Genomic DNA, 16818 nt, shown 5'->3' on the forward strand with positions numbered 1-16818 from the left:
CACTAAAACGGTAATTAATCTCTCTCTGTAACTCCAAATTTAGTGGAGTTTGATTATGTGGAAAACTAACTCGATTGCGGTCGTTTCGGTACCAGTTTGGTGAATTATTGATCCAAATTGAGTTCTGTGCGAAGCTTTGAACTTGAGGCTCAGAAGCAGATTTTGTGCAAAATTTTGGTGGGGGGGCAAAATCCAACAAATTATAAAATAGGGGGGGTAAAATTCCGCATTTTAAAATAGGGGGGGTAAAATTCCGCTTTTTTCAAAATAGGGGGGGTAAAACTGCATTTAAGCCAAAATAATAATAGTAAAAAAAGCAAAATAATAAAAATATACAAAATTAACTAAGGTGGTACTTGAACTCATGACCTTGCACTCAAAACTTCTTAACAATCCTCCTTACTACCAAATTGACTAATTCACATATTTATGAAAAATTGCGACACAAAATCCTATATGACAAAAAGAATGGGCAAAATTTAGGGTACGATAGCTGCCCCTATTTAATTATTTTCCACTCGAGGCCATGGCTGACGAGATTCTTCATGTGCTCGTGGGGAAGATAATTAAATACAAAAGGACCCCAAATTTTGTCCATAGATGAAAATTGTCAGCGGTGATAGGACTCTAAACTGCCAGCGGGGGTTGAGACTCTAAGTTGTTATCCAGACAAGGAGGAGACTCGAATTTACAAAATATGGATGGGACTCAGAAAATGCTAAATAGTGCAGGGACCTTTTGCATATTTAAGTCTTAAATATTTTACGTTTCAAATTTTTTAGACTTAAAAATAAATAAAAAAAATCATGTTTTAGTTATGTATCAATCGATTCACAGGATCCCTCTGGAACCATCAATCGATACATGCATGTCATCAATCGATTCATACATGCAAAAATGGAAAAATTTGTTTTCAGTTATGTTTCAATTGATTGGTGGATGCTCTGTTTTCATGAATGATTGGCACGTGTTAAAGCTGAAAACATAGCCATTTTAACCATATTTAAGTCTTTCACTTGTATTTTCCTCTCATGAATATGTTGATGATCCTATTGTTTCTCTATTTTTAACACACAATTTATACACACTATAAATATTTTTTTACCCGTATTTTTGAGATATAATTCTCATAATTCACAAAACTCTCTCCCTCTCAAAAATCTTTTTCTCTCAAACTTTCTCTTCAACCTTTAGAAAAACTTCCAAAGCTTTTGAGTGATAGTTCTAAGATTAGGAATTCAACTAACATTGAATTATGAGTGAATTGTTACGTGAAGATCTTGTTGTTGGATTAACATCAAGGATCAAGGGTAAGAAAAATAGGTGAATCTTCTTCTCAATCAAGGTGTGATTGAGTTTCTCTTGAGATCGAAGTTGAAGGAATTGGAAGGATCTTTGCTTTTGAATTGAAGGAAATTCAAGGAGGAATTCACAAAGAAGAACAATTGAAGACTTTGAAGTAGCAAAGGTTTTTACAAGAAAAAAGGTTTTGAATTGTGACCCTTTTAAAATTTAATCCTATATCACAATATGAAAAGTTAGTAATTAAAATAAATTTGTGCACAGTGAGATCGTTCTAAGAATGATCTGTGCAGTGTAAATAAACAAGTAGAAAATAAAAGTTAAGGGAAAGAGAATCAACACAAAGAGTTATCTCGGTTCATCCCTAATCTTTGAGTTACGTCTAGTCCCCACCACCTGTGAGTTTATCTACTAGAATCACTTAAAGGGTACAGATCCAAGATGTACAATTCTTCTTTGATCTTAACCTAAGATCAACAATTTCCAAAGCTCCTAGAGCTTTACACTTTCCTAGTCACCTTGACTAAAACACTCAATCAATAGTCACTTATTAACTTGAGCTATTACAATATGATTGATTTGGTTCTAAGTTATTTTGAGACTCAATACAAAATGAGAAGCTTAGATGAAAGCACTATAAAAGAGATCTATGCTAATAATATGAAACAATAAGAGTGACTTAAAAAGATGTTTGAGCTTGAGTGATTGAATATGATTATATGACTTAGATTGCTTGAAAACTCTTGCTCTTTCTATTGGATAAGCATGCCTTTTATAGATGCTTGCTTGAGGTTGAATCTTGGCCTTCAAGTATATCAGTTAGAGAGCAACATAAAGCCGTTACTCAGTGTCAATCATGCAGCAGACAGCTTCTGCACAAACACCAGATTCTTTGCTCATTCTTGATCTGAGTTTTGTTTTGATTCACAAGAGCCAAAGGAGTGTGAGTTGTTAGCAAGTACAAACGAGTTTTTTCCTCCTTCCTTCCTATGTCAGAGGTCAGATATAGCCGTTTGAAGCCTCGGTAAAAGGACTCATGATAGTTGGAAGTGGTTTTGCAAAACTGTGTGCAGGAACATTCTTGATCCATTCTTGAATCATTCTTAAATGTATCAGTAAGTGTGATGAAGCTTCATCCTTATCTCCTTGTGGTGTTCAACTGTTTAGTAGCTCTAAGAACTGTTCAGAAGTAGCTTTAGCTTGATAAAATAACAGCTGGAGTTGTACAACTCTATTTGATGCAATGTGTACTTGTATGACACCTTTATTGAAGAATGTTCCTTTTATGTATTTTGCTCAAGTACATCACAACTCATAGTTCAAAATGTGTTCATTGGTTGATCAATACTATAAAAGATCATGAAGGATCAAACTTAAATCCATTGCATGAATTATGACTAGGAAAAATATATGCTTAAATTCCATCAATATTGTTGATCCCAAAAGAGATTAATTCATGTAGAGATTTGATCCATTATTTCATTGTAAAGTGCTTATTTATTTTGTCCTTAGTTGACTTGAATGATCAGAAAGCACTTATATACCAAAACGTGCTTATATTCAAAAATGCAGTCTGTGTCTGAAGAATGATCTTAAATTGATCTTAAAACAACATTGCAGGATTTTAACTTTGCAAGTGAGTTGTTAGAATCTGTTTAAACTTATACCACTCAAAAATACTTGTTAGATAACAAAATGATCAGAATCATTTAAAATATAATTAAAGATGTTTGTATTCTTTAAAACATTAAAAGTGAATTTTATCTCAACAGACTTAAATGAAGAGAGATACCTGGCAATAGTTCACGCATGTGGGAGTTTGATAGTACTAAAATATGTGACATATGTCTAATATTTACTAGCATTTTACTTAAATAAATTATGCTTTTAAATAAGTTTATTACTATTTAGTTGTTTTTGTTTATTTTGTAACTATATGGCTTAAATAAATTATGATTTTAAATAAGTTTATTACTCAAATTTTGTTTTTAGTCCCTCTAAAAATTTTAATCACACGATTTTCCTGTCCTAGTTATGAGATTTTCATTTGATCTGAAAATTTCGATTTTAAATTTTGGGTTTTTAAAATGTATAAATGTTGAAATTATAAAGGAAATGTTGTTGTTTATGATTCTATGTTTGAATCTTGAACATTTTGATGTTTAAATAGGAGTAGATCATAGTTTACACGTTTTAGGTTGGGCGGATCTCAAACCAGGTAGTTTACACGTTTTAGGTTGCACAGATCTTAAATCGGTTAAGATGACTTAATGACTGGTTGAATTTCATTAAAGAGATTGGACCGTGGTCCTGAGAAAGAAGAATAGTGAATTTTTTATTTTTTATTTCATTTTACGGTTTTTAATTTTATGAAAAGATGGTGAAAAATCTGGGTTTGAGATGAATAGAATGGTGATGATGAAAATATACCAAAAAAAAAGTCTACAAGTGTCTCAAGTCATAACCATTAGGGTTGGGAACAGGCCAGGTCAGGCCTGAGCCTGACCTACGATTTTTCTTCAGGCCTGAGCCTGGCATACAACCTATCAAATGTTATTTATTTTGGCATGACCTAAGTCTTTTTAAAGTCTGGCCTAACCTTGTAGCTTATTTAAAAGTCTGTGTTACATAAAGGTCTCTATATAGTCTTTTTAAATAGGCTAAACAGACCTTAAAAGCCTATTTCAATTTAAATTTTTATAATTTCTTTAACATTAAGAAAAAGCTAATAAAATGATTAGCACAATAATTAAAAGTTAATAAAATAACAAATATGATTAAATAATAATATATTTTTTCTTTGGCAAAAAAAAAATATAAATAATAATAATAATAATTAAATATAAACAGGCCAGCCTATCAGGCTTTGTAGGCTTTTTTAGAAGCATGAGCCTGACTTATTTATGTAAACAAACTTTTTTCAAAGCCTAAGCCTGACATTTTTAATAAACAGGTCAGGCCAGACCAGACTTACACAGGCCAGGCCGAAGACATCTGTAGGCCGTCTGACCTATTCCCAACCCTAATAACCATGTCGCACATGTGACATTTCAGCATCTGTTAACAATATTTAACAGTGGAGACAAAAATTAGTGCCGGTAAATTTTTTTATTGAGAATGAAAATAATTTAACCTTTAATCAATCATCAAAACAAAAAAATTAAATAAAAGAATTTAAATTCACTTAAAAATGTTATTATTATTTTTTTTCCAAGTAGTTTAGTGACTAGAAATTCGATAAGTGAAATGACCGGGTTCGAACTTCGCATTTTAGTAGTATTTTATTTCAAAACATTTTTTTTAATATTTCAAAACATTTTTTTTAATTAAAAACGTTCATGAGATTATTCTTTGTGGTTTCCGCATTTGATTTTGAATTTTGCTTGCGAATACATTGTGGAACCCTCTCAAATCCCACATTGATCAAATTCTCACATAGATACATACTACTATTACGCTAAAGAATATGAGCACATCATTTTAGCATTGAACAAATATTGCCGCGAAACAGACAGAATATTGAACCCTCTCTCTCATCTCACTCTTCCAATCGCATCATCATCGATCTCTCTTCCCTTCCCTTTCCTCTGACGCTGCCCACAGTTCAGGTAGTACTAATTCAATCACAAATCTCATCTTTTCTTTCCTGTCAAATCAATTCTTTTAACCTAATAATCTTCAAATTTTTTGATGATGCCTATAGTATAACCTAATAATACATATGTTGATGTGATGGCACCATTTTCTTTTACGAACGGCGTAATGAAAATATCTGAATTGCAGTTGTTGTTGTTGTTATAAATAAACGAGCAACAAAGAAAACGCTATGGACCCATCTATAATGAAGCTTCTTGAAGATGATGAGGTTTTCACCTCTCTACTGTATATACTTTCTTTCCACAAAACAAACATTTGTTGAATTTGTTTGAATTGGGGATTAACTTTTACCATCACTGTGTTTTCATGTCCACAGGATGAAACTATGCATTCAGGAGCAGATGTCGACGCATTCCAAGCTGCATTGAATAGAGACATAGGCGGCACCGCAGATTCTGGTGGTATGGTATCCATCAATTTTTACATTATAATAAGTATAATGCCTATGAATTAGTTAGTTGAAGGAGTGATAAGGTGGTTTGTGTGTTTAACTCCCTCCCAATAATGATGCTAACAATTGATTACCAACATTTTCCATGCTGCATTTCAAGTCCAAAAGAGATTCACAGTTTGATCTGTATCGATTGTGTTTGAATCTGTATGAATCAAGATATGATTGTAGAAATGGGTTAGTTAGTTAGTTAGTTGAAGGAGTGATAAGGTGTTTGCGGGTGTGGGAGGAGCATAAGGGTTTAAGAGATAAAGAGTTGTGTGTTTAACTCTCAATAACATTGCTAACATTCTATTTAAGTCTCAGCACTATTCCTTATCACATTTTTCTTCTAATTCTCATTTACTGTTTAAAAAGAAGAATTTGCACTTTTATATCTGATTGTTCATTATTTAAGAGTCCGGTATTAATATATAATCATAATACCTGGACCCGAGTATAGAAATGTTATATTGACTGTTGATTAATGTTATTATTCTGTTTGCATGATAAATTTTATATCACTTTGACACATAGTGCTTTGGTGTTTGCTTCAATTTTTTTTTCTCTTTCTGAAGGAAGCAATAATTCATTCAGTCAATCATTATCAACTTGGCCAACTTTTAGCCATGACAACCAGATTGACTGTCAAAATCAGGAGCCTAAAATTGCACAGCAGCAAGACCAACCTTTATCTGAAACTGAGCTGAAGCAACGAGGACCTGTCGTAGAACAGATACAGAATGTTGCCTCACAGGATGCGAATAATCTTACTTTATCACACAAACAGTCTCAAGATGAATGTCTCCAAGGCAAGACTGTACCTGTTTCCCACCAACATTCTCAAACAAATGAAGTTCAGAAATCTGAAAATAATCCCAACCGTGAATCTCAGTATGCAAAGCTGCAGCAGATGAGTAATCAACAGGCCACAGTCAATGAACAACCTAGTAGCCAAGTTAATAGTAGTAATCAGGTACCATTTTGCTTGTTTCTCCCTATTTTGATGCCCCAACTTCCCAAAGACAGAGCCATGCAACTTCAAACTTTATATAACAGATTGAAGGTGAGTTTCTCAAACCAGTTTCACTATCATGTCCTTTTTCCCTCTCTTCTGTGCTAAACAATTAAAGTTTGTTAATGCAAAGCTTTTTCATATTACCAAGTCTTTTGTTTTGCCAATTTTGTTGTCTTTGTTCTAGAGAGATGAAATACCTAAAGATGATTTTGTACGGCGTATGAAAGGGATTGCGGGGGATCAGATGCTTAGAATGGCAGTAGCAAAAGTGCAACAACAGGTACGTAGAGTAGATGGTTTATGCAATCTTACATATGTTTTTTCTTACGGTGGTTGAATATTACCGTTATGCTAAGAACCATCCTTTTTCTTGCAGACAAAAGGCAACACAGGTTCTTCAAGACTGCAGCACCCTGTAAGGATGCCAAGTGTTACTTCTAGTGGAACAAAATTTAATGATCCCCATGCATTAGCACAAGTTCATCAGAGAAGTATGAATGCTGCTCCAGACCATTCTCATAATACTTCTTCGGCTATCCAAGTGAAGAGTGAGCCTACCTATTCAACTATGGACATTAGTGCTAAAAAATCTCAGGAACATGATGTTCGAGTAGTGCAACCAAATCAATTACCATCATCCAGTTCTAATGCCGTTAATCAAGAAACCGAAAGATCCTCAGTTCACATACAAGGCCTTAATAAGCAGCAACAACAGCATATACATTTCCCATCGACATATGGAAGCAGTGGTGGTAACTATAACCCTTTTTCTGGAACAACCACCAGTTCATCATCATCTCTCAGACCACAACCTCATCCTCATGATTCGCACATAAGGCAAATTCCACATCAAAGCATTGGTTTAAGTCACTTAGGTGTAGACCGGCAGAGTTCTTTCAATGATCCTAAGAGAATGCCAGGTGGATCTGTGTCGACCGTTGTAAACAATACAGCATCACAACAAAATTCAAAGTCTTGGCAACCATCAGCAGAACAAAATTCGGGCTTGTTTACATCTATGTCATATGTAAAAAAGGAACCTAATGATCTTTCTATTGAGCAGCAACATAGGCATCATTTGTCTAACTTGCATGGGTTGCCTTCTGTTAATTCTGGTCAAAATGACCAGGGTAGTGGTATCAATCAAGGCACTGTAAAGGGTGAGTTTTCAAGAGGTTCTGTAGCATCCACTAGCATGCCACATACAACATCTGCCAGCTTGCCGCCAAATTCTGCTTCCACTTCTGCATCTCAACTGGATCCAACTGTCTCTGTAAGTTATCAACTCTTTTTTCTTAACATTAGATATAAACTAATGCACGTCTTTGTCTAAAAGATGCCATGCCTAAAGTTTTGGGGATCAAACAGTTATCCGAATGTTCTTTTTTGTTTTCTTGGTCATGAGCTTGATGCACCCTATGTTGGTGTTATATATTATATGCATCTTAAGCGGGAGGAGGTGTATTGGAAAAAAAATCAAGTCTCGAGTTGAAAAAAATCCCGGATACCACATTGAGCACTTTGATATACTTGACGTGGGACTCCTAACATAGTTAGATGCTTTTTCCGACTCTATTAGACAGTTGTAACTTGTAACAGAATATAACCACCCCGTGTGCAGCTTGTTGTTAGCACTAGTATAAATATATGCACCCTGTTAATAATTAATTGGAATATCACTTTCTTCGAAGAGTTTCTGCATTTCTCTCTGAAAATTTTCTTTGATTTTCTTCTACTTTCTATAATCTTCCAATATTCCGTGCATTAATTGGAATATCACTTTATTAGAAAAGTTTTCTGCATTAAAAGCTTTCTACTAAAATCAGCTTTGCTATATTCACTTTCTCCTTTTCTTGGTTGTTCTCTTTTTTGTTCTTTTGTTTAAGAGGATTTCTTATTCTCTTTCTGAATTTTGTGTTAGGTTCCGTTTCATGTCACTGTGCTTCCACTTTTTAAAGCATTTTTTTGTTAGGAAATATGAATTAAGTTTTTTCTTTTTTGCAAGTTTTTCTTGAATACCAAGCCATCGTTCTGCTTACAAGGGCGTGTTCCATCCATGTTTTTAATGATATCTTAATACTTCTGCTGATACCCAATTTCGTCGACTCCATTTGTATCAGTTAAGCTCTCAGATCCCAGTTAGCACTTCTGGTATTATGTCAAAGACACCTCTAAATAAAACTCCTCTTGGCCAGAAGAAACCACTTGAAGCACTTGGTTCTCCACCCACTCCTCCAAGGCGAGTTGCAATATTCTGCTAGTTCATGATTTGTATGTGTTTTTTTTCCTGGGTTAGTTATTGAAATCTCTTACTGATTTTAATTATATGCATATCTGCTTGTTATCCTGCAGTAAGAAACAAAAGGTGTCTGGGTCGTCTCTGAAACAAAGCATTGAGCAGCTTAATGATGTTACTGCTGTTAGTGGTGTTGATCTTGGGGTATGATACTTTGTCATATTGAAGAAAACCATAATCTTTTCTGTGTCAAAATCTCAGGCTATTTTTGTGTTCTGTTTTTATAGGAAGAGGAAGAACAGTTATTTTCTAGGCCCAAGGAAGACAATCGAGTTTCAGAAGCATCTCGAAGAGTTGTGCAAGAAGAGGAGGAAAGTCTAATTTTGCTGAAAGCTCCATTGCAGAGAAAATTGATTGAGATTAGTTAGTCATATTTATGCCATTACTCTGTTCATCTGATTTTCTTTCCATTCTTCAAACTTATCTAGATATGTAATTGGGTCTTTATAAGCCTTATAGCTGTTTTATTTTGTCACCTTGGCAGTGACTGAGTGTGGCTTGAAAGGCGTGAGTAATGATGTGGAAAGATGCTTGTCACTGGTGAGATTAAACCTTTTTTTCAATATTTATTACAAGTAGGATTCCATGTAATCTTACGGCTGAAAATGAATGTTCAGTGTGTGGAGGAGAGAATGCGCGGAGTAATAAGTAACATAATTAGAATGTCAAAACAGGTCAGTTATTTTCTCTAACTGCTTGCATGAGTAGCCTTTTGTCAATTTGTAAAGTTTTTTAATTCCAATAGTTTTTTGTACCAGCGGGTTGATATTGAGAAAACAAGACATAGGACTGTTGTCACATCAGATGTTCGACAGCAAATCATGACAATGAATAGGAAAGCAAGGGAAGAGTGGGAGAAAAAAAAGGCTGAAGCAGACAAGCTCCGGAAACTAAATGATGTGGGTTCCGCTTTGCCACTTTGTGGAAGTTTTTGTTTAGTTGATGACGACATAATATAACTCTTGTCCTTGCACATTTCTTGTGCATGCATATATTTTATATTTTTGCAACTTAGAGTCAAACCTATGTACTTATCATTTGAAACATTGTAATCTATTTTATGTATAGGTAGAAGGTAGTTCCGGAGTTGATGGTGACAAGGAGAAGGGTGATGGTCGCAATAAAGCAACAAAGGTACTGCTATCAATTTAGATGATGCAATTCACCTTTATCTATGGGAAGTCTTGTTTTTTATTGGTAATTTGTTCTAGGTGAACACGGAAGTAGATGACAAGATGAGGACAAATGCTGCAAATGTTGCAGCCCGAGCTGCTGTTGGGGGAAATGACATGACGTCAAAGTGGCAACTTATGGCTGAGCAAGCTAAGCAAAAACGTGAAGGGGGCACGGACGCTGCATCTGGTTCTCAGCCAACTAAAGATGTTGGTCGCAAATCTTCACCGTCACCAGGAAGGAACACAAAAGATAATCAAGAAAGGGAGAGAAAAGGGCCAACTTCTCTTGGGAATTCAGGTGCGTTTCTTTGTTGTTCCCTACCACTTCAGTTGTCTACAAATTCAATGGAGTTTCTATCTTTACCGTCGTATTCAAACTAGTTAGTTACCTTGTGGTTCACACGAGTTTCATTGATTTTTATACATATATTGCCTAATATTCCAATTTAGTAAGCAGAATGGAAACTCCGCAAAATTCACACTTTCCTAGCAGAAAATCAGTAGAGCAAAACAAAGTCTTAATGTACTGCCATCACCCAAAACCAGCGAGTATATATTGAACTAACATATAAGTTGTTGCAATACAATAACTTATGTCAATGTAGGAAAATAAACATTAATTATACATTTTTTGCCAAACATCAATTTTTCTACATTGTTTGAGAATTGGTGTTTTGGTTTATTTTCCTACTTCAAATATGAATTGGCAACTATTGAAAGAAATTATGAAAACAGACTTTTGAGTGTGACCTATTTAAAAAGGAACACAATATGGAACCCAAAAACATATGTATGTGAGGCTAAATTTTGTTGATTCGCAAATTTAATATTGTTTAACCAATTGATACAGAAGAGGAAATTTTAGCAAACTGTTTCAAGACCATTACATTGTTAAACTAAATTATTATTTGTACTTCTATTCATGAAATCAACCAAAGCTAAAAAAAATCCGCAATTTTTTTTTTTTTGTTATTTTGCTAATTATACTCATTATGTAAACTATCCCAAAATTTGAGTATCATGTTCATAGAAATCAATATATGAAACATACAATGTGCATTAAATAAATAGTCCATCAATAGCAAAATGCAGGGAATTGTAGAATGAAATAATATTATACTCAAACAAAATAAAAAAGTAGGTGCAGGTGAAATAAAAAGGGATATTATACTAAATTAAAATGAAACACAATTAATAGCAGCTCACCAAATAAATGAAGACATATAGTAGATAAAACCCAACCGAGGCGAAGAAAATCTGAGCTGAAAAAGAAGAGAATCCCCAAGTCAGCTCACTTTTAAACATGCAACAAAAGGACCGAGCAACTGCAAGTAGCTCTAGTGATGCACAAACATTGATATGATGATCAAGTAGATCTAGATTCTTGAGACAAGAAAATTGGAGGACTTGTGATGATAAATTAAATAAATGGAAAGAACTAAGCTTTTGTTTATATTCGCTTTTTTGGCTGAAGTGGTAAATATAGATAACTAAATGTGGAATATCTTTCTCTTCTCAACTTTTTTGTTAAATAACAGTGTAGGACAGTATTGTTTGTTTTCCCCCTGTTCCCTGTGATCAAATTGTCTGGAGTTTTGAAAAACTGATGCATAAAATGTATTATAAAATTCAAACTGCACCAGTAAAACTTTATATCCCCATGGTCTCTAAATACAATACAATATGTGTGTATCCCCATTTTCTGATTACACCGTGCAACATTTTTGTTGATACTACCCTGTGATCTTGTTGCCAACAGCGGCTGCTAAGAAATTTGGGAAAAATCAATCCCCTGGATCTCAAACTCGCATAGCTCGTAGCATCTCTGTGAAGGATGTGATTGCAGTCTTGGAGAGGGAACCTCAGATGTCCAAATCATCACTCTTATATCGATTGCATGAGAGAATTCATTCTGATACTTCAACTTAACAAGGTAAAATGAAATATCTAGGTCATTTTTTCCTTTTTATATTACCATTGATTTTACTCTCATCTTATGCATATGGATTGATCGATGACATCAATTGGTCAGAAGTTGGAGATCTTCTAAATTGACTTCATATTAACCTGGATATTTCCTTTATATTTGGATTTTATCCCATTTTCAAATCAGCTTCAATGAAACTAGCCCCGTTTTATGTCCTCCTTCTCTATTCTCTTGTATTCAGTTCACTATAGGGTAATTTGGAAATTGCGAAATTAAACTGAAACTCATCACTGGGAAAGTTGAAGTTTGCAGCTATGAGCTATGTCTCTTGACACTATTGCATGCCTGGCTCCATCTGACTTCAATCGTACAGCTCAAGTGTCTGTAGATAACAAGATGTTTGCATCAGGTGTAAAAAGATTTGACTCATTAAGTATAAGAAGACCTGAAATTGTTGTGTTCTTTTTATGTTTTGGTTACACACATGAGTGTTTCTTCTGCGGGAAACAACTGGAAGGAAAATGTATGTTGCGATCGTTCGACTAACTAGTGATATTTACTATTAAGGTAGGGAACCAGCCAAGCTAAGCTTGCGAACTTGCACATTGCTAGGTTTTCTTAGCAGATTTATGACATGAAAAGTTTAGCTTGTTTGTTGAATTGACTGAGATGAGATGTTGGTTCGTTTTGCTTAATTCAGTGGTATTTTTATTTTTTTTGTTAAGTAGTCTAGTGGTTAGAATTTCACCCTTGAGGTGAATAAGTGGAGAGGTGAATAAGTGGAGTGTCTGGTGTTCGAAATTCAACTTCTGCATATAAAATGCGATGTCCCTATCAACCGAGTTAATCTCACAAGGACAATTTAATAGTCATTTTTCTAGGTGTGATAAGTTGTAATTATATTTTTATTTGACATATATGATCTTTTGCACGGTCTAACTGCATTATTTTCCAACATTTGTTTTGGTCAAAGGTGTTAGTATGTAACTAAACATGTATGTAAAAAAGATTGTATTTTATTGTTACAAATTTTATAAACCCATTCATTCTTAAATGGTCAATTAGCTCGATAATTAGTTTCTTAGGCTTGAACAATAACGAGTTTAAGGTGAAATAAAATCATAAACGAAATGTCCCCCGTGAGTATAGTTCAATTTGTATGATATTGCATTTTAAATGTAAGGGTCGAGGTTTGAATCCATGATTTTTCACTTTTTCACAATTGGATTTTTAGCTATTAAATTACTTGACAAAAAAAAAAATGAACAAAACAAACTCTCCTTCAAACTACATGAAAGAATGACTTCGTGAATTAAGCATTACTTTATTTTCTCGTTAGTATGTTGTATGTATTTTAACCTACATATCTACTCTGAAATTTGAAAATATAATAATGTTTGAAAAAAAAGGGTCAATGTAAAATGCTATCGAATCTTTTTTTTTTGGATAAAATGCTATCGAATCTTAATAACATAATAACATCAATTTCTTAATTTATAGGTTAACCTCACAATATATACAAATTAAATTCTTATTGTGTATGCACCGGCAAAAAAATATATTTTGTAACAACATCCTATATTTTTTTCTTATCTTTTCCTTTTACTTAAAACAGAATTTTTAGTAAATATCCTTTTTCTTTGGGAAAAAGTTAACCTAAAACCTTTCTATATCCTTATATGTATACCTGTGATTTACCTTGTTGAAATTAGAAGTACTAATGATGTTCATTTAGACATTTAGTTGTTATTAATGATGCTGAGACTTTAAATTTTGAGTATTGATTCAAGAAAATTAATTGAATAGTTTAAAATTTAAATTTGCAAACTGAAAGGCATATCGCAAAATTCAATGCCGAAGACTTTTATCTTTTAAACTTGTCATCGATCGGTTCTCATATAGCCTTTGAACCAGGAAATTGCTAGTTCAGCATGTGAATTTGATCCAAATTATTTTCCATGACTTTGATATAAGATTGGTAACATGAGTTTTGTGGTTAGGGGGTTTAAAGCATCTCTTGTTTTATTGAGGGATGAATCATCTAGAGTAATTCGAAGGTCTTATCGGAAGTGGAAGAGCTTTCACCGAGAGAGTTAGGGTGATATGGTTCGCTTGCATCTGGTGCATATGGAGGTCCAGAAATGAGAAGCTGTTCAAAAATAAGGAAATTAATTTGATCAATATGGTTGAATATGTGAAAAGGTGGTCTTGGAATTGGTTAAAAGTTAAATCAAGCAGCATAGACTATAATTTCACTCTTTGGTATTTGAATCCTAGAGCATGTCTTGGCTGTGTGGACAATTAAATCTGTTGCGGCTGCGATTTTTAAGAGAATCAAATTGGTACCGGAAGTGGATTGTGCTCATACTTTTAATATGTGGTGTAGAATTTTGTAAAGGAAAGGTGATTTAGTTTTCGGTATCTTTTTGGTTGAATCTCAAAATCCTTGTCCGGATTTGGCTCTAGATTTGAAGTTCTTGCATCATCGCATGTTCTTCAACCGTCTGGATGCTTACTAGTGACTTGGAGCGAGATCCCAAGAGATCCAAATTTCTCGATCCATATTTAGATTCTCTGTTCTATCCTTAATTTGATTCTATGCCTGGATGAGTAAATCTCTGTTTTCTAATCTCAGTATCGGTGATTCAGCTTAATTCTATGTAGTGGTGATGTTCCTCATTCTCTGCTTTGGTGCATCAACTTGGAAATTTTCATATTTTCCTGTAGTGTTATGGGAGGTGTATATCATGTATTAGACAATGAATTCTTGTACTGTTATTTCTTTACCTTAATATTCCTTATGCTTGAGTTTATTAATATATTAGCTTTTGCCTTTCCCAAAAAAAAATATATGCTTGCTTTATTTGAAATTATTTCAAATAAAGGTCTTACCTTTTTTTTTTTTTGGTTACATGGTCTTACCTTTTGTTTGATTTGAATTAGTGGATTCAAATATTTATTTTACGTGATTTTGGCATTCAAAATAGTTTTGGTTAAATAAAGCATTATATTTGGTAGTTTAATATGCTTTTATTCCTAAACTGGCACTTTATTTCCTTAGTTTAAAAAAGTATTTTTGTGGGAGATTAAAATTATATCTATTTTAATTCATTAGGTTTGGTCTAGTGGTAAATGTATTATGCTAAAAGTTTCGGGTTCAATCCTCAGACTCAGCTCCAATGTAAACAAAAAAAATTATATTTATTTTATTTATAGAACGGGATGGTGTATGATATATATTATTATGAGATTTTCATTATGATTGATGAAGTTGTTATAGTTGTAATTAATGGTGTTGAAACTATGTTATTACAATGATGTTAAAATCATGATTTGTTAGTTGTGTTGAGTTTATATCATTGCAATTACCATGCATTCATTCATGTCTCCAATAATGTCGAGTTTCTATTGATGCCGAGCTATTGATGCTGTTTATTAATGTCAAAACCGTTGATGCTGATCCTGGTACTATATGCATCTAGGGAGTTTAGACCATGCATTTGAACTGTTGTATGTGATAATTGTTGTTGATTATGAATGTGTGTAGTCATCCGCTTTGATGATCTTTTTTTGATGCTTGTTTTGCTAAATGAAGTTGATAAATCGTTGATATCGCATGTGTATTACTTCTTTGAGCTAAATTTGTTTTTAATTATTGAGTTGGATCATTAAATTTGATGAGTTGTATTTAATTAAATTCCTAAGTTGTTGTATTTAAATAATTGTGTCTGTTTGTGTGTTTGATCGTCCAAAGAAGATTTATGTTTTGATTATTTCGCCGCAACGTTTCTTTTTAAAAATAATTAGTAAGTGGTTGAGGTAAGCTTGAGTAAAAATAATTGTATATTGTTTATTAATCTCTATTAATTTGTTGTGTCGTTAATTTGTAGGTTCTTGATGTTGTTGATTTCTGGAAATCCTAAGAAGAAAATGCTAGAATAGAAGGGATTGCCAAAAACAACTTCTGCAACTGAAAAATAATCGAAGGACATGCGGCTTTGAAAGTGTGTTTATCAACTTAACTGCAAGTATACAGTTGTGTCGCGTAGTTTTAAAAGATTATTGAACCCAAAGGACCAATAATCGACCTACCGTTATCTAGTGTTGCTTTGTAAATCTAAGGCTAATGATTTAAAGGGTTTTTGAATAATTGAATAATTAAAATAAGAGAAATAAATATTTTTTAGGTTTTTTTTTTATAATATGTAAATAAAATATTGCTATTAGTTGCTTCAGAGGGTTCAATACTTAATTCGTGCTACACAAACTGTTAAATTTTCGAAACTATATTGATTTAAAAATACTAATCTCAACTCTCGCAAATCTTGACCAGCATTATATAATATAAAGGTGATGCTTAACTCTCGTTCTCACATCCGCTAATAAAATACTCTTTGAAAAGCAATATAATTTAATTAACTCTAATCCCAACTCTCGTTGCGAATTAGAGTTAATGTTCAGTTTTTACTATCTAGTAGAAATCTCACGCTCTCGCTCTATTGATTTTTACTTTAATTAATTCTCACTCTCGTGACGAATTAGAATCACGTTTAATTAAAAACTGCTTAAGAAAATAAAACAGTCGCAAGTTTTCAAGAATTATATTTGATTTAAAAACACTAATCTCAGCTCTCGCAAATCTTGACTAGCGTTATACTTAGATAAAAATAAATGCTCTGCTCTCACGCGCTCACTTACCTATATAAGTACCTTTGAAAATCAATATAAAACTCATCAATCCTAAATAGCTCCTGCGGACTTTAGAACTAGCGGTCAGTTTTAACTATCCGGCCCTAAACCTCAACTCTCGTCAATGTTGGTTTATTGCCTTTAAGACAATCCTCACTCTCGTGACAAATTGTTTGAAAACGTATTATTTAAAACTGGTGGTTGAAAACTATTAGCACGAATTAACTACCGAACCCCTATTAGCTACTAACTACACATCTTAGCAATGCTAAATTTAGCTAGACATAACTAAAACTAAAGACATAAAAATAAAATAAGCAAATA

The 16818-nt window shown here is 33.3% G+C and overlaps 1 protein-coding gene across 6 annotated transcripts; it reads left to right on the forward strand.

Moving 5' to 3' along the window:
* The first annotated feature begins 4642 nt into the window (after positions 1-4642).
* LOC123894845 (transcription initiation factor TFIID subunit 4b-like) lies at positions 4643-12866 on the forward strand. Of its 6 annotated transcripts, none has more exons than XM_045944922.1 (16): positions 4643-4910; positions 5086-5167; positions 5276-5360; positions 5968-6455; positions 6592-6687; positions 6784-7680; positions 8528-8646; positions 8760-8847; positions 8931-9066; positions 9188-9243; positions 9321-9377; positions 9462-9602; positions 9772-9837; positions 9915-10176; positions 11638-11811; positions 12047-12829. In XM_045944922.1, the coding sequence occupies exons 2-15, from the start codon at positions 5129-5131 to the stop codon at positions 11805-11807; spliced, it is 2700 nt and encodes an 899-aa protein (XP_045800878.1). In that variant the 5' UTR covers positions 4643-4910; positions 5086-5128; the 3' UTR covers positions 11808-11811; positions 12047-12829. The 6 variants fall into 6 exon arrangements, with proteins under 6 accessions (XP_045800878.1, XP_045800880.1, XP_045800881.1 ...); XM_045944924.1 differs by having other exon boundaries at positions 12118-12829; XM_045944925.1 differs by having other exon boundaries at positions 4762-4910; positions 12111-12866.
* Positions 12867-16818: the final 3952 nt, after the last annotated feature.

This window comes from Trifolium pratense, linkage group LG7, assembly GCF_020283565.1.
Source record: "Trifolium pratense cultivar HEN17-A07 linkage group LG7, ARS_RC_1.1, whole genome shotgun sequence".
Classification (NCBI taxonomy): Eukaryota; Viridiplantae; Streptophyta; class Magnoliopsida; order Fabales; family Fabaceae; genus Trifolium; species Trifolium pratense.

What these genes read in the sequence shown, in the direction of transcription:
- LOC123894845 (XM_045944922.1), top strand. Translation starts at nt 5,129, where the DNA reads ATGGACCCATCTATAATGAAGCTTCTTGAAGATGATGAG. An exon ending in TGGAAAGATGCTTGTCACTG is followed by an intron (nt 9,244 to 9,320) that starts GTGAGATTAAAC and finishes ATGAATGTTCAG; the next exon opens with TGTGTGGAGGAGAGAATGCG. An exon ending in GTCGCAATAAAGCAACAAAG is followed by an intron (nt 9,838 to 9,914) that starts GTACTGCTATCA and finishes AATTTGTTCTAG; the next exon opens with GTGAACACGGAAGTAGATGA.